This window comes from Pseudophryne corroboree, chromosome 1 (genome assembly GCF_028390025.1).
Source record: "Pseudophryne corroboree isolate aPseCor3 chromosome 1, aPseCor3.hap2, whole genome shotgun sequence".
NCBI classification, from domain to species: domain Eukaryota; kingdom Metazoa; phylum Chordata; class Amphibia; order Anura; family Myobatrachidae; genus Pseudophryne; species Pseudophryne corroboree.
In genome coordinates this window covers 463,656,441-463,681,911 of record NC_086444.1, presented here as the reverse complement: position 1 = coordinate 463,681,911, position 25,471 = coordinate 463,656,441, and the positions used below count along the sequence as shown (strand labels likewise).

At 45.8% G+C, this 25,471-nt stretch overlaps 1 protein-coding gene across 8 annotated transcripts in view; it reads right to left on the bottom strand.

The window, feature by feature from the left end:
- Window positions 1-25,471, bottom strand: part of SEMA4D (semaphorin 4D) — a 182,747-nt gene that overhangs the window by 30,692 nt on the left and 126,584 nt on the right. For 5 of the 8 annotated variants that reach the window (XM_063913695.1, XM_063913694.1, XM_063913697.1 and 2 more), the window contains 3 exons: window positions 23,315-23,481; window positions 22,333-22,376; window positions 19,961-21,938 (listed from right to left, as the gene is read on the bottom strand). In XM_063913695.1, coding sequence (XP_063769765.1) covers window positions 21,025-21,938; window positions 22,333-22,376; window positions 23,315-23,481 — 1,125 coding nt within the window. In that variant the 3' untranslated portion in view covers window positions 19,961-21,024. Of the gene's footprint in view, window positions 1-19,575; window positions 19,783-19,960; window positions 21,939-22,332; window positions 22,377-23,314; window positions 23,482-25,471 lie in introns of those variants that run through there. The other 3 variants (XM_063913699.1, XM_063913700.1, XM_063913701.1) reach the window with 2 other exon arrangements.

Here is a 25,471-nt window from a genome sequence, read left to right as displayed (position 1 = left end):
GGAGTGTTCACCAGAACCAAATGAGGAAGACAGGTCATTTAATGTCAGTGACTGCTCTAACGCTGCTTCTGCCTTTCAGTAGTCACACTCCCTTTTCAACAGCTAAAAGGTTATTCCACTATCCTATGCATCAAATGTTCCCCATGTCAATTAGAATGTGAGTACAATTTCAGGAAAATAGACGTTATGGTAAGAACTTACCGTTGATCACGTGATTTCTCTTATGTCCACAGGTATCCACAGGATAACATTGGGATATGCCGAAGCGACAGCGGAAATGGCACCAACACGGTCACAAGCTTTCTGGCCTCCCAGGATGCATCGGGGCTTCACCATATAATCCCGCCCACTGACTCAGTCAAATCAGTTCTTTCCACAGCGATTAGGCAGGAGCATCAGGTAGAAACCTATTTAGGCGATAAGAACAAACATGCACACCCTTCCATACAAGAGGGAAGAGGTTTTAGTGATGGTCAAGATCCTCAAATCAGGTGCGTCAGGGTGGGACCCCTGTGGATACCTGTGGACATAAGAGAAATCACGTTACCAACGGTAAGTTCTTACCATAACGTCTATTTCTCTGGCTGGATCCACAGGATAACATTGGGATTCCCAAAGCCAGTTTTAGTGGTGGGGACGCTCCTGATTACACAGGAGGACCTTTCGCCTGAAGTCTGCGTCATGAGAGGCAAAAGTATCCAAGGCATAATGCCTAATGAATGTGTTTATGGAAGGGTATCCGTTCACATGGTCGACAGTCATTAGGTCGACCACTATTGGTCGACATTGACATGGTCGACATGGACACATGGTCGACACATGAAAGGTCGACACGAGTTTTTTTACTTTTTTTTCTTTTGGGGAACTTTTCCATACTTTACGATCCACGTGGACTGCAATTGGAACGGTAATCTGTGCCGAGCGAAGCGGTAGCGGAGCGAAGGCACCATGCCCAAAGCATGGCGAGCCATGCGAGGGGACGCGGTGCACTAATTGGGGTTCCCAGTCACTTTACACAAAAAACGACACCAAAAAAAGTTAAATAACTCATGTCGACCTTTTCATGCATCGACCATGTATCCATGTCGACGACCTAATGACTGTCGACCATAACATGGTCGACCATTCATACCGGAACCTTATGGAAGACCATGTGGCTGCCTTACAAATCTGTTCTGCTGAAGCACCCTGTTGTGCTGCCCAAGAAGGACCTACCTTACGTGTAAAGTGAACAGAGACATTAGCCGGAGTAGGGCGATCTGCATGAGAATAAGCTGCTGATATTACCATTCGGAGCCATCTCGCCAGCGTCTGTTTACTAGCAGGCCATCCTCTTCTATGAAATCCGTAGAGGATGAAGAGAGAATCTGTTTTCCTGATGGCACTAGTACGATCTATGTAGATTCTTCCACAGAAAGTCCCGATACCTGAAAAGCTGGGACTACAATCTCTTCATTAAAGGTGAAACTTTGACACCACCTTTGGAAGATAACCAGATCTTGTTCTGAGAACTGCTCTGTCTGGAAAAAAACTTAGGAAAGGAGACTTACACGATAACGCTCCTAATTCTGACACTCTTCTGGCTGACGCCATTGCCAGTAGAAAAAGTACTTTAGCCGTTAACCATTTAAGATCTGCTCGAGGACCCTGGAGGAATTTAATAACTAAATTCAAATCCCAGAGAGCTGCAGAAGGAACAAATGGAGGTTGAATATGTACAACTCCCTGAAAGAAAGTACGTACATCCTGTAAATCAGCAATCTTACGCTGAAACCATACAGTTAATGCTGATACTTGAACTCTCAAGGAAGCAACTTTCAAACCTTTATCCAATCCTGCTTGAAGGAAATCCAAAATCCTGGATACTTTAAAAGATCTTGGATTCAAACTTTTTCCAGTACACCAATGAATATAGGCTTGCCATATTCTATGATACACACGAGCTGAAGAAGGCTTTCTTGCTCTAAGCATAGTTTGGATTACTTGTTTCGAAAAAACTCTAGCTTCTACGATAGAGGTTTCAACAGCCACGCCGTCAAAGACAGACGATCCAGATGACTGTGACAACAATGACCCTGCATTAGCAGATCTGAACGTTGAGGGAGCAATATTGGTGCTTCCACGGACATTCTCAGTAGATCTGTGTACCAATGCCTTCTTGGCCAAGCTGGAGCTATTAGAATTATCACTCCCTTTGCTTGCTTTATTTTTCTCACTACTCTGGGTAACAGATATTGGAGGGAAAATATATGCCAGACGAAATTTCCATTCCACTGACAGTGCGTCTACAAGGACCGCTCCGGGATCCTTTGTTCTCGATCCATACTTCGGAACTTTGTTGTTTAGACGAGACGCCATGAGGTCTATCTCTGGTAGACCCCATCTGTTCACTATTGTCTGAAACACTTCTGGGTGTAATGCCCATTCGGTTTCCTGAATGGTGTGTCGACTGAGAAAATCCGCTTCCCAGTTCAGTACACCTGGGACAAACACTGCTGACAATGCTGGGAGATGGAGTTCCACCCATGTTAGAATGGGAGTTACTTCCTCCATCAATCTTTTGCTGTGAGTTCCTCCTTGATGATTGAGGTACGCTACTGCTGTCGCATTGTCTGAGAAAATCTGGACCGGTCTGCCTTGCAGACTGTCCTTTGCCTGAACTAGAGCCATATAAATGGCCCTTATTTCCAACAGATTTATTGGCAAGCGACTTTCCCTTACGGTCCATTTTCCCTAGAACCAAAGGCTTCCGAGTACCGCACCCCAGCCTGGCATCTGTTGTCAGGACTTGCCATTCTTTTATCCAAAAGGGTCTCCCCTTGTTTAAATGGTCTGTCTGTAGCCACCACGCTAGAGACCTTTTTACGTTTACTGGAAACTAGCATCTGTATTTTTATTATCTGATGATTTCCGTTCCATTTGGCCAGAATAAGGTGCTGCAATGGTCTGGAGGGGAATTGCGCATATTCCACCATGTCGAAGGTTGATACCATCAGACCCAACAGTCGCATTGCTGCATGGACTGACATTGTCTGGGCGTGCAATGCTTCCTGAGTCATGACCTGCACCTTGACCATCTTTTTCTCTGGTAGAAAAACTCTCTGTTGATCTGAATCCAATATGGCCCCCAAATGGACCATCCGCTGTGACGGATTCAGAGACGACTTTTCCCAATTTATGAGCCACCCGTGTCTCTGTAAACAAACTATTGTCTGTTGAAGATGGCTCAAAAGTAACTCCTGCGAATGTACTAGGATTAACAGGTTGTCGAGGTATGGGAATATTCTTATCCCCTGCTTGCGGAGATAAGATGCCATAACTACCATAATCTTAGTAAACACCCTGGGTGCTGTTGCTAGCCCGAAGGGCAAGGCTTGGAACTGAAAATGTTCCTGGAGGATGGCAAACCTGAGATAACAGTGATGAGACAGTGCTACAGGCACATGTAAGTAAGCATCCTGTACATCCAGAGATACCATGTAATCTCCCGGTTCCATAGCTAACATTATGGAGCGTAATGTCTCCATGTGGAACCTTGGGATTTAAATGTATTTGTTTAACATTTTCAGATTGAGAATTGGTCGAAATGACCCATTTGGCTTCTGGATTAGAAATAGATTGGAGTAAAACCCCTGTCCCTTTTGTGATGGAGGTACTGGGACAATCACACCTGACTGCAGTAATTTTTGGACTGCTTCTTGCAGGGCATTGGCCTTCGACTCTATACGAGACAGGCTGGTGCAAAAAAATCTTTGAGGAGGCTGCCTCCGGAATGGGAACCCATACCCCTGAGATACCACCTTCTGCACCCAAGCATCTGTTGTCGACTGTTGCCATATGTGTGCAAAATGAAGGAGTCGGCCCCCAACCCTGGAATCCTCCAGGCGGAGGCCCGTCTCTTCAGGCTGATGGTTTCTGTTCAGGCTTGGAAGCTGGCTTTCTGCTAGCCCATTGCTTCCTACCCCTGGCCGATCTATTGGACTGGGGCTGCTTAGACTCCTCTTTAGCTTTCGCTTTGCTTTGCCACCTAAATGAGCGAAACTTTGAACCCTTAGTCTTAGGGTTATAAGTAGCCGGAAATCTGACCTTTTTTGATTTAGCCTCTGATTCTAGGATATCAGATAATGGTTGCCCAAACAATATATTACCAATGAAAGGCAATGCTTCCAATTCTTTCTTGGATTCCGCATCTGCTTTCCGGGTACGTAGCCAAACTGCTCTACGAGTGGCTATTGTCAAGGCTGAAGCTTTTGAAGCAACTGTACCCATATCAATTGCTGCTTCTTCCAAGTATTGGGCAAATTGTCTTAAACGGCTAAAAAGATCCTCTTGCTCCCGATTAGGAGAAGAGAGGCCATTCTCTAGTTCCTCTATCCATTTGCCCATTGCCTTTGCTACCCAGGCCGAAGCCATAGCAGGTCTTACTACTGCTCCTACTAGAGAAAATACATTTTTCAAGAAACTATCTACCCTTCTGTCTGTGGCATCATTTAGTGAGGTAGATGACAGTGGTAAAGCAGATTTATGCACAAGTCGCAGCACATGTGCATCTACTTTTGGAGGAACTTCTCTCTTCGAACAATCCACAGCTGGAAATGGATAATAAGAATCCCATCTTTTCAGAATCTTATACTTTTTACTGGGCGTTGCCCAAGACTCTTCCATCAGCTCATCTGACGCTGGGTATTCAGTTTTAACTGTCTTTGTTCGTTTAAATACAGGTGCTTTAGATTTTGACACTGTCTTAGCTGGCTCTTCCAAGGAGAGAACAGCCTTCATAGCATCAATAAGTTCAGCTACATCTTCTGAACTAAAACTCTGCGACTGATCATCATACGGAGTATTTGAATATACTGTATCATCATCTGTTGTGTCATCTTGTGTAGTCTGCCACATAGACGCATCTGTCTTAGTCTTACCTGTCCCTTGGTTACTTGTAGAGGCAACTGGAACCAAGCCGTAGGAAGGGAGCTGCATGTATGGGTTAATAGTGTAACCTAACCCTTGAGGTGGTGCTACCGGAGTTAACCTGTCCGCTATTGAAGACAAAGTCTTTGTGAATATATTCCATGGTGGCTCTGTTGGTTGTTGAACCAAATCCTGTTTCTTACTTTGCTGAAAAGCAAAACAGTTCGCAGACCACCCCTCATAAGTGACCAACTGGTTCATACCAACTAACCCTGTCTTACAAGATAAGCATGTTAGGGATATAGGAGTGCCTGATAAATTCTCCTCGTCACTTTTGCCGCTCACAGACATGGTAATAATCTGCTAATGACTACACAATTTGTGACTGAAAATCACCTATATATGGATATATAGAAGTGAGATCAATCTGACCACAACTGTGCACCTGATTTGAAGGTCAGAACAGGACTGACGACATAGAAAAGTCAGCACACATACTAGCAGTCAGTCACATGTTAAGGCATTAGACATTGTCATATGAGAATACAACCCCCATAACAACTTACAAGTAAGTAGGAAAATTGTACTTCTGTTTTAACTGGTTCTTTTTCAAACATAACATGCAGAAAACACAGTAATATACAGATCTCATATGCAATATGTAATAAAAAAATAAGATTTTACTTACCAGTAAATCTATTTCTCGTAGTACGTAGAGGATGCTGGGCACTCCGTAAGGACCATGGGGAATAGACGGGCTCCGCAGGAGATAGGGCACTTTAAGAAAGACTTTAGGATTCTGGGTGTGCACTGGCTCCTCCCTCTATGCCCCTCCTCCAGAACTCAGTTAGGGAAACTGTGCCCAGAGGAGACTGACAGTACGAGGAAAGGATTTTAGTTAACCTAAGGGCAAGATTCATACCAGCCACACCAATCACACCGCATAACCTGTGATAAACTATCCAGTTAACAGCATGAACAACAACATAGACTCGGTTCGAACCGATGAAACTATAACATAAGGGTTAAGTAAGCAATAACTATATACAAGTCTTGCAGAAGAATCAGCACTTTGGACGGGCGCCGAGCATCCTCTACGGACTACGAGAAATAGATTTACCAGTAAGTAAAATCTTATTTTCTCTAACGTCCTAGAGGATGCTGGGGACTCCGTAAGGACCATGGGGATTATACCAAAGCTCCCAAACGGGCGGGAGAGTGCGGATGACTCTGCAGCACCGATTGAGCAAACAGGAGGTCCTCCTCAGCCAGGGTATCAAACTTATATAACTTTGCAAATGTGTTTGACCCCGACCAAGTAGCTGCTCGGCACAACTGTAATGCCGAGACCCCTCGGGCAGCCGCCTAAGAAGAGCCCACCTACCTAGTGGAATGGGCCTTAACCGATTTAGGCAATGGCAATCCTGCCGTAGAATGCGCCTGCTGAATCGTGTTACAGATCCAGCGAGCAATAGTCTGCTTTGAAGCAGGAGCGCCAACCTTGTTGGCCGCATACAGAACAAACAGAGCTTCAGTCTTCCTGATCCTAGCTGTTCTGGACACATAAATCTTCAAAGCCCTGACCACATCCAGGGACTCGGAATCCCCCAAGTCCCGCGTAGCCACAGGCACGACAATAGGTTGGTTCATATGAAAAGATGAGACCACCTTTGGCAGAAATTGAGGACGAGTCCTCAATTCTGCCCTATCCACATGAAAAACCAGGTAGGGGCTTTTATACGACAAAGCCGCCAATTCCGCAACACGCCTTGTAGAAGCCGAGGCCAATAACATAACCACTTTCCAAGTGAGATATTTCAATTCCACCGTCTTGAGTGGTTCAAACCAAGGTGACTTGAGGAGACTTAATACCACGTTAAGATCCCAAGGTGCCACCGGAGGTACAAAGGGAGGCTGAATATGCAGTACCCCCTTCACAAATGTCTGTACTTCAGGAAGAGAAGCCAATTCTTTTTGGAAGAAAATGGATAAGGCCGAAATTTGGACCTTTATGGACCCTAATTTTAGGCCCAAATTCACTCCCGTTTGCCGGAAGTAAAGCAGACGGCCCAAATAGAACTCCTCCGTAGGAGCAGTTCTGGCCTCACACCAAGACACATTTTCGCCATATACGGTGATAATGTTTCGATGTCACGTCCTTCCTAGCCTTGATCAGGGTAGGAATGACCTCCTCCGGAATACCTTTTTCCGCTAGGATCCGGCGTTCAACCGCCATGCCGTCAAACGCAGCCGTGGTAAGTCTTGGAACAGACAGGGCCCCTGCTGCAGCAGATCCTGCCTTAGGGGAAGAGGCCACGGATCTTCTGTGCGCAACTCTTGCAGATCCGGATACCAAGTCCTTCGTGGCCAATCCGGAACAATGAGGATCGTTCCGACTCCTCTTAGCCTTATTATTCTCAACACCTTGGGTATGAGAGGTAGAGGAGGGAACACATAGACCGATCTGAACACCCAAGGTGTCACTAGAGCGTCTACCGATACCGCCTGAGGGTCCCTGGACCTGGCGCAATACCGCTTTAGCTTATTGTTGAGACGGGACGCCATCATGTCTATCTGAGGCAGTCCCCACCGACCCACGATCTGTGCGAAGACTTCTGGATGAAATCCCCACTCTCCCGGATACAGGTAGTGTCTGCTGAAGAAGTCCGCTTCCCAGTTGTCCACCCCCGGGATGAATACTGCTGATAGGGCGCTTACATGGCCTTCCGCCCATCGAAGAATCCTGGTCACTTCTGCCATGGCCACTCTGCTCCTTGTGCCGCCTTGCCGGTTTACATGAGCCACTGCCGTGACATTGTCTGACTGAATCAGAACCGGTTTGTCCCGAAGCAATGCCTCCGCTTGGCGTAGGGCGTTGTATATGGCCCTCAACTCCAGGACGTTGATGTGGAGACCAGTCTCCAGATTTGACCAGAGACCTTGGAAATTTCTTCCCAGTGTGACCGCTCCCCAACCTCGGAGGCTTGCGTCCGTGGTCACCAGGATCCAGTCCTGAATTCCGAACCTGCGGCCTTCTAGGAGGTGAGCACTGTGCAGCCACCACAGGAGAGATACCCTAGCTCTGGAAGACAGGGAGATCCTTTGATGCATTTGTAAATGGGACCCGGACCATTTGTCCAGAAGATCCCATTGAAAGGTCCTCGCATGGAACCTGCCGAATGGGATGGCCTCGTACAATGCCACAATCTTCCCCAGGACACATGTGCAATGATGCACTGAAACCGTTTTTAGCTTTAATAGGTTCCTGACCAGGGCCATGAGCTCCTGAGCCTTTTCCATCAGATGAAAAACCTTTTTCTGGTCTGTGTCTAGAATCAGACCCACAAAGGTCAGGCGCGTTGTAGGGACTAGCTGGGACTTCGGTAAATTGAGAATCCAGCCGTGCCCCTGCAACATCCTCACCGACAGCGACACGCTGTCCAGCAACTTCTCCCGAGATCTCGCATTTATGAGGAGATCGTCCAAGTATGGGATAATTGTGACCCCCTGCTTGCGCAGGAGCACCATCATTTCCGCCATTACCTTGGTGAAAATTCTCGGGGCTGTGGAAAGGCCAAACGGCAACGTCTGAAATTGGTAATGACAGTCCTGTACTGCAAATCTCAGTAACGCCTGATGAGGAGGGAAAATCGGAACATGAAGGTATGCATCCTTTATGTCGAGGGACACCATCCAATCCCCCCCCCTCCTCCAGGCTGGCGATGACCGCTCTGAGCGATTCCATCTTGAACTTTTTCAAGTACAAGTTCAGGGATTTTAGATTCAAAATGGGCCTGACCGAACCGTCCGGTTTCGGGACCACAAACAGGGTTGAGTAATACCCCTTTCCTTGCTGGAGAAGAGGAACTTTGACTATCACCTGTTGAAGATACAATTTTTGAATTGCAGTCAACACTAACTCCCTCTCTGACGGGGAAGCTGGCAGAGCAGATTTGAAAAACCGGCGAGGAGGCACGTCTTCGAATTCCAGCCTGTATCCCTGAGAAACAATCTCTATAGCCCAGGGATCCACCTGTGAGTGAAACCAGACCTGGCTGAAAAATCGAAGACGCGCCCCCACTTCAGCTGACTCCCCCCAGGAAGCCCCAGCGTCATGTGGTGGACTTTGCAGATGTAGGGGAGGACTTCTGCTCCTGGGAACTAGCTGCATGCAGCTTTTTCCCCTTGCCTTTTCATCTGGCAAGGAAGGACGATCCCCGTACCTTCTTGCTTTTATTGGAACGAAAGGACTGCATTTGATAATGAGGTGCCTTTTTAGTATGCTGCGGGGGGACATAAGGTAAGAAATTCGATTTACCGGCCGTAGCAGTAGAGACAAGGTCCGAGAGGCCTTCTCCAAAAAACTCCTCCCCCTTGTAAGGCAACGACTCCATATGTCGCTTTGAGTCGGCATCCCCTGTCCACTGTCGGGTCCACAGGAGTCGCCTAGCAGAAATAGACACAGCATTTATTCTGGAGCTTAGTAAACAAATGTCTCTTTGAGCATCCCTCATATATAAAGCAGCATCTTTGATATGCTCTAGGGTCATTAGAATGGAATCCTTATCTAGGGTTTCAAGTTCCGTAGATAAGGAATCTGTCCATGCTGCGATAGCACTACACACCCAGGCCGATGCCATAGCCGGTCTAACGATAGTACCGGAATGTGTGTAAATGTGCTTCATGGTAACCTCCCGCTTACGATCAGCAGGATCCTTGAGGGAAGCTGTATCCTGAGAAGGCAGTGCCACCTTCTTGGATAAGCATGTCAGCGCCTTGTCTACCTTAGGCGAAGATTCCCATCGTATCCTGTCCTTTTGTGGAAAGGGATACGCCATAAGAATCCTTTTGGGAACTTGTAGTCTCCTATCTGGAGATTCCCAAGCCTTTTCGCACAAGTCGCTTAGTTCAAATGAGGACGGAAAAGTGACCTCAGGCTTTTTCCCTTTATACATGTGTACCCTCGTGTCAGGGACAGGGGGTTCCTCAGTGATATGCAAAGCCTCCTTAATGGACATAATCATGTAACGAATACCTTTCGCCACCTTCGGCTGTAATTTTGCATCCTCATAGTCGACACTAGAGTCAGTCTCTGTGTCGGTATCTGTGTCAGTGATCTGGGATATGGTGCGTTTTTGAGACCCCGAAGGTCCTGGTGCCACAGGGACAGGCATGGTCTGACTACCTGACTAATCCCTAGCTTCAGCCTTGTCTAATCTTTTATGCAGTAAATTTACATTTGCATTCAAGACCATCATGCACTCCCCCTCCTCCTTAGGTGAGCCTTCCTCGTCAAACATGTCGACACACACGTACCGACATACTTCACACACACACACACAGGGAATCTCTTTTCTGAAGACAGGTTTCCCCTGAGGCCCTTTGGAGAGACAGAGAGAGAGTATGCCAGCACACACCCCAGCGCTATATGTCCCTGGAGAAAAACACAGAATGTTTACCCAGTAGCGCTGCTGTAGTGTATAAACGCCAATAATGTGCCCCCCCTCTACTTTAAAACCCCCTTTCACCGTGTGTCAAGCAGGGGAGAGTCCGGGGAGCTTCCTCTCAGCGGTGCTGTGTAGAGAAAATGGCGCTGGTGAGTGCGGAGGGTGAAGCCCCGTCCCCTCGGCGGCGGGCTTCTATCCCGCTCAAACTTATAAAAAAATGGCGGGGGCTCTTTTATATACATATACAGTGCCCACCTGTACATGTATATACACTTTTGCCATAGGAGAGGTGTTTTATTGCTGCCCAGGGCGCCCTGCACCCTTACAGTGACCAGAGTGTGTGAGGTGTAGCGGAGCAATGACGCACAGCTGCAGTGCTGTGCGTAACCTCTGTGAAGCACCAAAGGCTTCTGCCGCCTGAGACGTCTTCTGTCTTCGTTTCTTCTGGGTCTGTGAGAACGGCGGCGCGGCTCTGGGGTGAACGCCCAGGATGAACCTGTGTTCATTCCCTCTGGAGCTAATGGTGTCCAGTAACCGAGCCTAACATTTAAGTAGGTCTGCTCCTCTCTCCTCAGTCCCTCGATGCATGGAGCCTGTTGCCAGCAGTGCTCCCTGAAAAAGAGAAAAAATCCTAACAAAAATGCTTTCTAAGCAGGAAACTCAGGAGAGCTCCCTGCAGTGCACCCATTCTCCTCTGGGCACAGTCTAAAACTGAGGTCTGGAGGAGGGGCATAGAGGGAGGAGCCAGTGCACACCCAGAATCCTAAAGTCTTTCTTAAAGTGCCCTATCTCCTGCAGAGCCCGTCTATTCCCCATGGTCCTTACGGAGTCCCCACCATCCTCTAGGACGTTAGAGAAATTAACAATTCATACTAACAAGTAGAGAGAATTTTTAGTACTGTATACCCTTCCTCCGTAGAGCGGGATACAGGGAGACTCACCACACTTCCATATCCAAACCAATACGCTCGCAAGACGCTGAGAGGATTCAGACGCTACTGGTGAACACTGCCGTTCGGATAACTGATGCAAGACACCGACGCTCACTGACTAACACGTGTATGCAGACGCTAAGGCCTGAGACTCGGTCTAGGCGGATCTGTAGTGTACACAACCGCAGCGTCTAAGCTGCGACAGAGTACCCTCGTGGTAGCGTCTGAGACGGAAGTGAGGTAATTCAGTTCATGGACGGGAGACGCGCAGAAACTGGTCATGAACTTGGAGGAGGGACTGCCAGGAGAGCGTCTGAATCCCCCGGTTGACTTATTTAAGGATTGCGGCCTCAACCTAGTCCTGGCGCCTATGATCCCTAGAGCGTAGCGCTGTCGCACTAGAGGTGTTCGGCGCATCCACACAGATTGTAGTCTCCACCAATACAGTGTAGTCGTGTTCGGACCCCCCTAGTAAGAGGAAATCCATAGACTTACCTTCCCCCCATGCTCCGGCCACAGCCTGGTTACGTCTGCTGGACCTGCTAGAACATCCGACACAGACGCCCGTCGAGACAGCACTGTACCGCGAAGGTAAGCGTTGTTGCGACTCGGTGGGGAGTTGTTGGAGCGACTCTTTCCCGTAGGCATTTAAGACGCTGTTAGGAAAAGTCGCTCAAAAAATAAGAATTTACTTACCGATAATTCTATTTCTCATAGTCCGTAGTGGATGCTGAGGACTCCGTAAGGACCATGGGGAATAGCGGCTCCGCAGGAGACTGGGCACATCTAAAGAAAGCTTTAGGACTATCTGGTGTGCACTGGCTCCTCCCCCTATGACCCTCCTCCAAGCCTCAGTTAGGATACTGTGCCCGGACGAGCGTACACAATAAGGAAGGATTTTGAATCCCGGGTAAGACTCATACCAGCCACACCAATCACACCGTACAACTTGTGATCTGAACCCAGTTAACAGCATGATAACAGAGAAGCGTCTAGAAAAGATGGCTCACTACAGCAATAACCCGATTTTTTGGTAACAATAACTATGTACCAGTATTGCAGACAATCCGCACTTGGGATGGGCGCCCAGCATCCACTACGGACTATGAGAAATAGAATTATCGGTAAGTAAATTCTTATTTTCCCTAACGTCCTAAGTGGATGCTGGGGACTCCGTAAGGACCATGGGGATTATACCAAAGCTCCCAAACGGGCGGGAGAGTGCGGATGACTCTGCAGCACCAAATGAGAGAACTCCAGGTCCTCCTCAGCCAGGATATCAATTTTGTAGAATTTTACAAACGTATTTGCTCCTGACCAAGTAGCTGCTCGGCAAAGTTGTAAAGCCGAGACCCCTCGGGCAGCCGCCCAAGATGAGCCCACCTTCCTTGTGGAGTGGGCATTTACAGATTTTTGGCTGTGGCAGGCCTGCCACAGAATGTGCAAGCTGAATTGTACTACAAATCCAACGAGCAATAGTCTGCTTAGAAGCAGGAGCACCCAGCTTGTTGGGTGCATACAGGATAAACAGCGAGTCAGATTTCCTGACTCCAGCCGTCCTGGAAACATATATTTTCAGGGCCCTGACAACGTCTAGCAACTTGGAGTCCTCCAAGTCCCTAGTAGCCGCAGGCACCACAAATAGGTTGGTTCAGGTGAAACGCTGAAACCACCTTAGGGAGAAACTTAGGACGAGTCCTCAATTCCGCCCTGTCCGAATGGAAAATCAGATAAGGGCTTTTTTAGGATAAAGCCGCCAATTCTGACACGCGCCTGGCCCAGGCCAGGGCCAACAGCATGACCACTTTCCATGTGAGATATTTTAACTCCACAGATTTAAGTGGTTCAAACCAATGTGACTTTTGGAACCCAAAACTACATTGAGATCCCAAAGTGCCACTGGAGGCACAAAAGGAGGCTGTATATGCAGTACCCCTTTTACAAACGTCTGAACTTCAGGGACTGAAGCTAGTTCTTTTTGGAAGAAAATTGACAGGGCCGAAATTTGAACCTTAATGGACCCCAATTTCAGGCCCATAGACACTCCTGTTTGCAGGAAATGTAGGAATCGACCCAGTTGAATTTCCTCCGTCGGGCCTTACTGGCCTCGCACCACGCAACATATTTTCGCCAATTGCGGTGATAATGTTTTTGCGGTTACATCCTTCCTGGCTTTGATCAGGATAGGGATGACTTCATCCGGAATGCCTTTTTTCCTTCAGGATCCGGCGTTCAACCGCCACGCCATCAAACGCAGCCGCGGTAAGTCTTGGAACAGACAGGGTCCTTGCTGGAGCAGGTCCCTTCTTAGAGGTAGAGGCCACGGATCCTCCGTGAGCATCTCTTGAAGTTCCGGTTACCAAGTCCTTCTTGGCCAATCCGGAGCCACGAATATAGTGCTTACTCCTCTCCATCTTATCAATCTCAGTACCTTGGGTATGAGAGGCAGAGGAGGGAACACATACCCTGACTGGTACACCCACGGTGTTACCAGAGCGTCTACAGCTATTGCCTGAGGGTCATGGACCTGGCGCAATACCTGTCGAGTTTTTCCCAACGGTTTATAATCATGTGGAAAACTTCTGGGTGAAGTCCCCACTCTCCCGGGTGGAGGTCGTGCTGAGGAAGTCTGCTTCCCAGTTGTCCACTCCCGGAATGAATACTGCTGACAGTGCTATCACATGATTTTCCGCCCAGCGAAGAATCCTTGCAGCTTCTGCCATTGCCCTCCTGCTTCTTGTGCCACCCTGTCTGTTTACGTGGGTGACTGCCGTGATGTTGTCCGACTGGATCAACACCGGCTGACCTTGAAGCAGAGGTCTTGCTAAGCTTAGAGCATTGTAAATGTCCCTTAGCTTCAGGATATTTATGTGAAGTGATGTCTCCAGGCTTGACCATAAGCCCTGGATATTCCTTCCCTGTGTGACTGCTCCCCAGCCTCGCAGGCTGGCATCCATGGTCACCAGGACCCAGTCCTGAATGCCGAATCTACGGCCCTCTAGAAGATGAGCACTCTGCAACCACCACAGGAGGGACACCCTTGTCCTTGGTGACAGGGTTATCCGCTGATGCATCTGAAGATGCGAACCGGACCATTTGTCCAGCAGGTCCCACTGGAAAGTTCTTGCGTGGAATCTGCCGAATGGGATTGCTTCGTAGGAAGCCACCATTTTTACCCAGAACCCTTGTGCATTGATGCACTGAGACTTGGCTCGGTTTTAGGAGGTTCCTGACTAGCTCGGATAACTCCCTGGCTTTTTCCTCCGGGAGAAACACCTTTTTCTGGACTGTGTCCAGGATCATCCCTAGGAACAGAAGACAAGTCGTCTGAACCAGCTGCGATTTTGGAATATTGAGAATCCAATCGTGCTGCCGCAACACTACCTGAGATAGTGCTACACCGACCTCCAACTGTTCCCTGGATCTTACCCTTATCAGGGAATTGTCCAAGTAAGGGATAACTAAAATTCCCTTCCTTCGAAGGAATATCATCATTTCGGCCATTACCTTGGTAAAGACCCAGGGTGCCGTGGACCATCCATACGGCAGCGTCTGAACTGATAGTGACAGTTCTGTACCATAAACCTGAGGTACCCTTGGTGAGAAGGGTAAATTTTGACATGAAGGTAAGCATCCTTGATGTCCCGAGACATCATGTAGTCCCCTTCTTCCAGGTTCGCAATCACTGCTCTGAGTGACTCAATCTTGAATTTGAACCTCTGTATGTAAGTGTTCAAAGATTTTAGATTTAGAATCGGTCTCACCGAGCCGTCCGGCTTCGGTACCACAACAGTGTGGAATAATACCCCGTTCCCTGTTGCAGGAGGGGTATCTTGATTATCACCTGCTGGGAATACAGCTTGTGAATGGCTTCCAAAACTGTCTCCCTGTCAGAAGGAGACATCGGTAAAGCCGACTTTAGGAAACGGCGAGGGGGAGACGTCTCGAATTCTAATTTGTACCCCTGAGATATCACCTGAAGGATCCAGGGGTCTACTTGCGAGTGAGCCCACTGCGTGCTGAAATTCATTGAGACGGGCCCCCCACCGTGCCTGATTCTGCTTGTAAAGCCCCAGCGTATACTGAGGGCTTGGCAGAGGCGGGAGAGGGTTTCTGTTCCTGGGAACTGGCTGATTTCTGCAGCCTTTTTCCTCTCCCTCTGTCACGGGGCAGAAATGAGGAACCTTTTGCCCGCTTGTCCACGAAAAGACTGCGCCTGATAATACGGCGTCTTCTCATGTTGAGAGGCGACCTGGGGTACAAACGTGGATTTCCCAGCTGTTGCCGTGGCCACCAGGTCTGAAAGACCGACCCCAAATAACTCCTCCCCTTAATAAGGCAATACTTCCAAATGCCGTTTGGAATCCGCATCACCTGACCACTGTCGTGTCCATAACCCTCTACTGGTAGAAATGGACAACGCACTTAGACTTGATGCCAGTCGGCAAATATTCCGCTGTGCATCACGCATATATAGAAATGCATCTTTTAAATGCTCTATAGGCAAAAATATACTGTCCCTATCTAGGGTATCAATATTTTCAGTCAGGGAATCCGACCACGCCAACCCAGCACTGCACATCCAGGCTGAGGCGATTGCTGGTCGCAGTATAACACCAGTATGTGTGTAAATACATTTTAGGATACCCTCCTGCTTTCTATCAGCAGGATCCTTAAGGGCGGCCATCTCAGGAGAGGGTAGAGCCCTTACAAGCGTGTGAGCGCTTTATCCACCCTAGGGGGTGTTTCCCAACGCACCCTAACCTCTGGCGGGAAAGGATATAATGCCAATAACATTTTAGAAATTATCAGTTGTTATCGGGGGAAACCCACGCATCATCACACACCTCATTTAATTTCTCAGATTCAGGAAAACTACAGGTAGTTTTTCCTCACCGAACATAATACCCCTTTTTGGTGGTACTCGTATTATCAGAAATGTGTAAAACATTTTTCATTGCCTCAATCATGTAACGTGTGGCCCTACTGGAAGTCACATTTGTCTCTTCACCGTCGACACTGGAGTCAGTATCCGTGTCGGCGTCTATATCTGCCATCTGAGGTAACGGGCGCTTTAGAGCCCCTGACGGCCTATGAGACGTCTGGACAGGCACAAGCTGAGTAGCCGGCTGTCTCATGTCAACCACTGTCTTTTATACAGAGCTGACACTGTCACGTAATTTCTTCCAACAGTTCATCCACTCAGGTGTCGACCCCCTAGGGGGTGACATCACTATTACAGGCAATCTGCTCCGTCTCCACATCATTTTTCTCCTCATACATGTCGACACAAAAGTACAGACATACAGCACACACACAGGGAATGCTCTGATAGAGGACAGGACCCCACTAGCCCTTTGGGGAGACAGAGGGAGAGTTTGCCAGCACACACAAGAGCGCTATATATATATACACAGGGATAACCTTATAGAAGTGTTTTTCCCCTTATAGCTGCTGTATAGTTAATACTGCGCCTAATTAGTGCCCCCCTCTCTTTTTTAACCCTTTCTGTAGTGTAGTGACTGCAGGGGAGAGCCAGGGAGCTTCCCTCCAACGGAGCTGTGAGGGAAAATGGCGCCAGTGTGCTGAGGAGATAAGGCCGCCGATAAGGGGGCGGAGCCTATCTCCCGTTTTTCTATGTATTCTGGCAGGGGTTAAATGCATCCATATAGCCCAGGAGCTATATGTGATGCATTTTTTTGCCATCCAAGGTGTTTTTATTGCGTCTCAGGGCGCCCCCCCCCAGCGCCCTGCACCCTCAGTGACCGGAGTGTGAAGTGTGCTGAGAGCAATGGCGCACAGCTGCAGTGCTGTGCGCTACCTTGTTGAAGACAGGACGTCTTCTGCCGCCGATTTTCCGGACCTCTTCTGCCTTCTGGCTCTGTAAGGGGGCCGGCGGCGCGGCTCTGGGACCCATCCAAGCTGGGCCTGTGATCGTCCCTCTGGAGCTAATGTCCAGTAGCCTAAAAAGCCCAATCCACTCTGCACGCAGGTGAGTTCGCTTCTTCTCCCCTTAGTCCCTCGATGCAGTGAGCCTGTTGCCAGCAGGTCTCACTGAAAATAAAAAACCTAAACTAAAACTTTCACTAAGAAGCTCAGGAGAGCCCCTAGTGTGCACCCTTCTCGTTCGGGCACAGAGATCTAACTGAGTCTTGGAGGAGGGTCATAGGGGGAGGAGCCAGTGCACACCAGATAGTCCTAAAGCTTTCTTTAGATGTGCCCAGTCTCCTGCGGAGCCGCTATTCCCCATGGTCCTTACGGAGTCCCCAGCATCCACTTAGGACGTTAGAGAAAAAACCATAGTAAGACTATAAAAATAAAATAATAAAAGCTTCAGGCTGCTTTATCTACAGCAGCCCTGTGACCATGGTCCGGCTCCTGCCGCACCAAACAAAAAACTGATTTGACTGAGTCAGTGGGCGGGATTATATGGTGAAGCCCCGATGCATCCTGGGAGGCCAGAAAGCTCGTGACCGTGTTGGTGCCATTTCCGCTGTCGCTCCGGCATATCCTAATGTTATCCTGTGGACCCAGCCAGAGAAACATCGCTACCTTCTGTTCCATGTCATTGAATGTTATTTTTCCTTTGATCCCTTCAACGTATAGTTCTGCATAGTATGTCAACACTTTAAAAATGAAGTATGCTAATAATAATACTCGAGAATACATCCGGTCAATTTACTAGGAATCAGTGTGAAATGAATATAAAATTCAGGCCTCATGAATATTAATAAGGCAGTCCTTAAGTAATGTCATAAATTTAGTTCAGCCAACAACAATAATGCCTCCACCATGTGTGTATTGGCAACAGATCTACTTTAAGGGTTTATCGTTTAATTCATTGAATAGGCCAAAATAGAAACCAAAAGAGAGGCGTTTGTATACATGTCAAAAGTGTTCATGTCACAAAAGTTAGTAATGACAACTACCAGCTACATTATCAATATTCAACAATGTTAACAATGTTTAAAGGTACTCCATGTGGATATATGTACTTTTATACATGAAACAGGGGCATGCATATGCTAAACGTGTGTATGCTATCCACCAGCACAGGCTACGTGGCCTATGACTAACTCCTTGTTAGTTATGTCCAGTCCTCTATTTATACCCCCCTCCCCAATTACATTATATCCCTCCCAATAATGTCTGACATTCTTCCCACCTATAAGGTGCATACACACTGTGAGATTCGGGCTAACCCCCATTCTCACTATGCGACAGGGGCAAGGTCGGTATCACAAGCACATAATGACTGTGCTTGTGATACTGACTATGAGTTGTCATTCCGCCCCGATCGCTCGCTGCAGTATGTCGCAGCGATCGGGTCAGAACTGCGCATGCCAGCTTTCGTTACCTAGCGAGGAACATGATCGTAGCTGTGCTAAATTTAGCACAGCTACGATCAACTCGGAATGACCCCCTATGTGCGATGTTGGCTAAGTGTCAATTTTCTACTAGAGAAAATTGACTTGCCTGCACAGTATCTAGGTTTGCGATGCCGACCGCGCGGGACCGCGCATCGGCATCACAAGGTGACTTTCACCTTGCGATCTGCTCTAACTTTTCTTACGATTTTGACTATATAGTCAAAATCGTAAGAAAATCTCACCGTGTGTACACACCCTTAGACTATACACACACGCTATTTTATTATAACATGGTCATAAATCAATGAGGTCTTTGTTCTGTAACCTTGCTATTGTTTCTCAGACAAAACACAGTGCATGATATACCATTTTCCACCAAAAAACCCAGGTTAGAACACTGTTCCAACGCGGGTCCGACCCAGTCTACACCGCACATTCAACCAGAGTTATTCCCGGGTCGGCCCCTGTCACATTGTACCAGTGTAGAGTGTTTCTTCCCTCTGCCGGAGCTTGGAGATGACAAAACTCGCCAAGCGCTGGTGATCTGGCACCCATATGCTTTAAACAGGACCTGGGTCACTGGTTTACACTGCGCCGCTGCCCGGATCCTTCCCTGATAGCTACTCAAGATGGATTCCTGGGTAACTGGACCTGGGTTAATTTCTGGGGACCCTTTTCCACTGAGCTGCGACCCGGGTTAGCCTGGCAATAACCTGGGTTATTGCGGCAGTAGAAAAGGAGTGATAGTCACACATCTGCAGAAGGTGAAGTATTTGCATAAACATTAATTATATATTCATCTTTTATTCTTACATGAGGCAAATACAAAGGGGACAGAATAAACAGCGTTAATGTATCATTAACTTGAACTAAATCTGTGATTCATTCAAAAACGTGACATTACAATTTTCCACTTACCAGTTGCATGACAGAAGAGGTGAAATTCTCCATGGACATAAACAAACTGACCCTGATCGCTCAGGTAAGGAGGCAGCAATGTGATTATTTCAGTATTTGTACTAGGCAGTACTTTGGGCTGCATGCTGAACAGTGAAGGATGCAATTCGGAAGCCATAGAAGACACAAAGGAGGTGGTAGAAGGAGAAAAAGGTATGGGAGATGAGGCTGTGTGATAGACAGGGACAGAAGAGAGAGAGAGAGAGGGTTCTATGAAAAAAACAATACTACTGAGAAGAAATCCATGCACTAAAAAGAGTTCAAACAAATGTGAAATATGAAAAAGAAGAGAGATACAGCAAGTGGATGAAGGACTCAAACACAGCAAAATTACAAGGCTTTCCACTTTCCATAAAACAATAATACTTTAATATTCGGGCATTCAGAATTAACATTTATACAGAATTCATATAGAAAAATAGAGGTTTATTTTCAGAAAGCATATAAACAGCAAGGACCAGGGTGCTTTTTTTGTCTTTATCCGAGAGCTGTGCTATAACGGTCTTGTAATTAGTAAGCCCTTAATAATATTACTCCTACAATGCTTTCCAATTCCAGTCACTTCAGTGGATTGGACAAACACTCCGCAGTTTCAGTCTTTATCAGTCTCTGCCGTTTCACTCCAGTGTACAGACAAGTAGAATAAAAAAAATAAAAAAAGTGTTCACATAGTTAATAATTTTCCCTTATAGTCCATATACAATGCTGGTGGTTTAGTGTCCAAATAACCACTGACTTAGCATCGCAGGGATTTTTGGACATGCTTGAAATCTCTCTAACCAATATACATGTAATTTGTCACTGGTGTCCACAGGAATTATTTTCCATTTTACTTTCCTATTTAAACAAATAATGTTCTTGTTCCGCTTCCAGACACACCCTAAGAACCGCTCAATGCCACGGTCTGTTCCTGGTCCAGGTCACAGTGTACATCATAAAAAGGAAGAGAACCTATTTTGTGGCCCCCACCCCTCCTGAGAAAGCAATCCAACTATAAACAGATTTGCTGCAAAATCACAGGTAAAATTAAACAAATTATATGTATAAGTTTTGCTCTGAACGTTACACCTTCAAGTACTATAGAGAAGAGATGTGTACCCCGAGGCGGGCACAGTTGGGCAGATCTTTACCAATCTGATAAATAATTAACTTCCAATTTGGAATTAACTTTATAATTCAGCATTCTTGAATGACTGAATAGACTTAATCAAACTTCTGCACAGAAGAGAAAAAAAAAATATCAAATAGGAATGTAAATAAAACAGAAAAACCATATTGATCAATGCACATCAGGGTTTAAGAGATATATAATAAAATCCATATATCATTTTATGAAATGGAGTGAAGCTGGACTGCACAGTAGCCCTATTGATTGTGGCTCAGAAAGATTAAATCCGTAGAGGTGCACTTTCAATCACCATCAGAATCAGCATATTTTATTTCACAATTGACGTCAAATGGTTGATCTTTTTCTGTTTCCTCTATAGTGTCATCATCTTTATGTGTGATGGTTCCATTCCTACAGTCTGGCTCCGTTTCATAACCTGTGTCATGAGGAGCTTTAGGTAGGCCACCACTTTGGTTCTCAGTACACCCTTTCTCCACCAAGGTCTCCTTCACACCCTGCTCACAGTCTTTCACGTTCAGGGGAGTCTTCTTGCCAGGACGCACATTATCCCGATACTTTAGACACTTAGCTGGAAGGAATCCCTTGTAGCAATTGTAGATCAGCAGGCTTATGAAAAGAAGAAAGAACACTATGACCAGGATGATAAGTGGGGAGCAATCATTAGTGTTGGACAAGTACAAAGCCTTTCCCATACCAACATCAGGACTGGATTCAAACACCTCTGTGAGAGAGACCATGTGTGTTGTCACCTTGTTGTTTAGGTGGGTTACACCAGTAGATGTAGTGGCTGCCTGAGTAGTTGATGTTTTGGTGGTCTTCTCTTTCGCTATTGTATAAAGCCGGGTTGTTTCAATTAATCCTTCCCTATGTGTTGGTGGATGTGCTGTGCTTGGCAAAGGAAGTGGTGTCTTTTTCAACTCCAACACATGTTTGATAACCAGCTGGGAAAACACCTTATCCATCACAGACTCTTCAGTCCAACACTGGTAGATGCCAGCATCCGATTCACTCACACTGAATATGAATAAAGCATTGTGCAGTAGATGATATTTAGGTGGCTTCATTTTCAGGTTTTCATTATTAAATGTCCAAACCACTGAAGCCAGATTAGACTTGTAAGAGCATTTCAGTTCTACAGAGCTTCCTTCCTTCACAGAGTATGTCATACTTTCCCAGATTCCTTTATCAGTAGTATCTAAAAAAGTGGGATATACATGAACAACCATTTTGTTAAATTAATCTGTAATTTGGTTTATAAAAAAAAAAAAAAAAAAAAAAAACACTGGTGGAAACCTTAATTTCTTTAAAGTAGATTTTGTTTTAACATCCACAGGTTCCTGCTACACAGTAAGTTTATCTTGATGGGCCCTAGCACGGTTTATGTTCACATTTACAGATGAACATGATGTGCATGGAAATGTTTCTGTCACTGACTAGTGGGTTGGCAATTCTAGTAATATTTAATCTACCCCTGCAGCGCCATTCTGATTACCAGTGAGCATATGCACAATTTCCTACAATCTCATCAATACTTAATAATTACAAAACATATTCTATTTTGTTAATACACTTATGTAAATGGAACATACCTGGGCACTGAAAGGAGTCCCCATGTAATGATTGAATGAAAGATCTAAAAAAACACAGGACATAAAAAAGGTGTATATTACATCTAACAGACAACGGAAAAAGCTGAGCCACCATCAATCCTGCATGCTTAGGTTAGATCAGGATTTCTTATCCCTTTTCATCCTAGATTAAATTTGGTTAATCCACTTTGTGACCCATGATTAGGAGATACAGATTTTATGTTGCTGAAACTCTTGTTGTGAAGAATGAAGCAATTTTTGTGGAATTTACACTAAAGAAAAATTTCCAAAAAGGGACACATCACATTACTGACAGCACTAGAGAAATACAGACCTAAATATAGCTGCCTATATGATGGACTGAAAACATACTTATGTAAGATATGAGATTTTATGCTGCTAAAGAAGTGATTTACGTAAACTTTAATATTAGCAAGTTTAACTTGTTTTACTGGATAAAAGAAAAAAAAAAAATCACATACAACACCAAAGTAGTTTTACCACACACAAAATAACTGTATAAAAGCAAAACTTTCTATACACTGAAGGAACTAAATGTGTATTACAGTATAATGTCAAGCCCAAAGATGCACCATGTGGTGCCTTCAATAAACGTACATATAGGAAGCGGAGATTTGCCTGAAATATTTTTATTACTATTATTAACAAGCTCCAGAACACTCGTCCAGTTTTTAAGGATATCCATGGCTAAGCACAGATTGTTAAATCAAAATTGACCGAGGTGCTAATTAAGTCACCTGTGCCCAAGCATGGTTGTCCTTAAAACCTGGACCGTTATGGTGCCTTGAGGACAGAGTTTAGGACCCTGTGATTTCTGTATTTTGTAATGGCTTCATTGAATAACCTCATCTGAACACAATCTTTTGGAAGTAAATTAGTAAAACATCACAGTTCCCTTTCATTTGTTGTTTGGTCTATGGCTGCAACACAGTAAAATGATCTGCAGATGAATTATATGTACCTGTCAGTCTCCTGAAGAATATCAACGCAAGAATTCTTGTGTGGATTCCAGGCACAGTAAGGATCCCTAGTCAGAACACACTCTGCACAAGAGGAGAACTTCTCACAGAAAGCAGCGGCAGACTGCACCACACCAGTGTTGGAGCTGGCATAGATATATCTTTTGTTCTGTATAAAAAAATGAAAAAAATAAAGCATTATAAAACATGTAGAGAAACAAAGAAAAAGGGTAAACGAAGAGGCCAGTGAAAAGTAATATTAATATAAACAATTACATGGCTCATCTTAAATAACCAATACAGGTTGAGTATCCCATATCCAAATATTCCGAAATACGGAATATTCCGAAATACGGACTTTTTTGAGTGATAGTGAGATTGTGAAACCTTTGTTTTTTGATGGCTCAATGTACACAAACTTTGTCTAATACACAAAGTTATTAAAAATATTGTATTAAATGACCTTCAGATTGTGTGTATAAGGTGTATATGAAACATAAATGAATTGTGTGAATATAGACACACTTTGTTTAATGCACAAAGTTATAAAAAATATTGGCTAAAATGACCTTCAGGTTGTGTGTACAAGGTGTATATGTAACATAAATGCATTCTGTGCTTATATTTAGGTCCCATCGCCATGATATCTCATTATGGTATGCAATTATTCCAAAATACGGAAAAAAAACGATATCCAAAATACCTCTGGTCCCAAGCATTTTGGATAAGGGATACTCAACCTGTATACATAAAAGTGAGCAGATGGGATGCCGTCAGGATCCCAGCAGTTGAATCCTGGTGGTCAGCGTGCCGACAGCCGACTTTCAGAACCCTGGCGGTAAGTATTGGAGTTAGGCTTCAGGAGGGAACAGATAGGGTTAAGCTTTAGAAGGGGACGGTTAGGGTTAGGCTTTAGAAGGGGACGGATAGGGTTAAAATACTCACCGAGATGTGTTGGCCTTTTGAACGTCAGCGCTGTCTGCATTCTAACCATCAGAATTTCAACCTGCCGGGCTATTGCTACCATCAAATGCAGACACTGATTGCATATTGTACCTATATTTGTGGTTTCAAACCTTTTTTTTTTTTTTTTTTAAACACATCAATTATTTAATGTAATGTATTCTCTTCGTTATACACGGTAGCCCAGTAAGACTGAAGACCTTCTTGTCTATGTGAGGTCACTAGTAAATAAGGGGTTTCCACTTTGTACGCCTAGGGCAGTGATCGGGGAACAGGGGTAAAAATTAAATTCCTTGGGGTAATGGACGGTCGCGCTGCAGAGACACAGCCCCGTCCAGCAAAAGCCGGCTTGCGATGTGAAGTGCTGACGTCACACCGCGCTCCCTCCTGCCCGCCCTGCACTGTGCTCCTGGCCGCTCTGTGCTGTGTTCCTGGCCGCGCTCCCTCAGGCCTGCCCATCCTGCGCTGTCCTGTCCGCCCGCGGCCCGCCAACCCACACACAGAACTTGAAGTGTTCTGTGGCTAACCGCTAACGGAGTTCCGCAGGATCAGACAGTGGCCCACATAACAGTGGGAAATTCCCACTGACATTACTGAGGTGAGGATTTGACCATCTGTCTCCTAAAAGTCGTGTGTGTCCCCCGCTACCCCCTCATCCATCTTGCTTACATTCATTCTGGTGTTTTGGGGAGAAAGTGTTAACAAACCCATTCATTGCCAAAAAATAGTTGGCGAAAATAATAAAATTATATATAGATAGATATATAGATATAGATATATATACACGTGGCTGAATAACCCGGCACTCGCCCGCTCACCACCGGCATTGACTTGCTCCCGTGCCTTCCAAAACCCGGGGTTTGAAGCCCGCAATGTAGCATCGAATCGTGCATAAAGTGCTTTTAATGCAGTGCTGTCACAATAACATCAAATGTTATTGTGACAGCACTGCATTAAAAGCACTTTATGCACGATTGAAAGTCTCCAAGTGCCGCCTATTTTCGATGCTATATATATATATATATATATATATATATATATATATAATGTGTGTGTCCTCAGCACTTTGACAGAACAGCAAATTATTCAAAATCATGCATCATATATTTTATTTGTTAGGTGCCCCAAAGAATGCACCGCGCTCTACAAGAGGTAACAAAAAACAAATACAGTAAAAGGCATTAATACTAATCAAA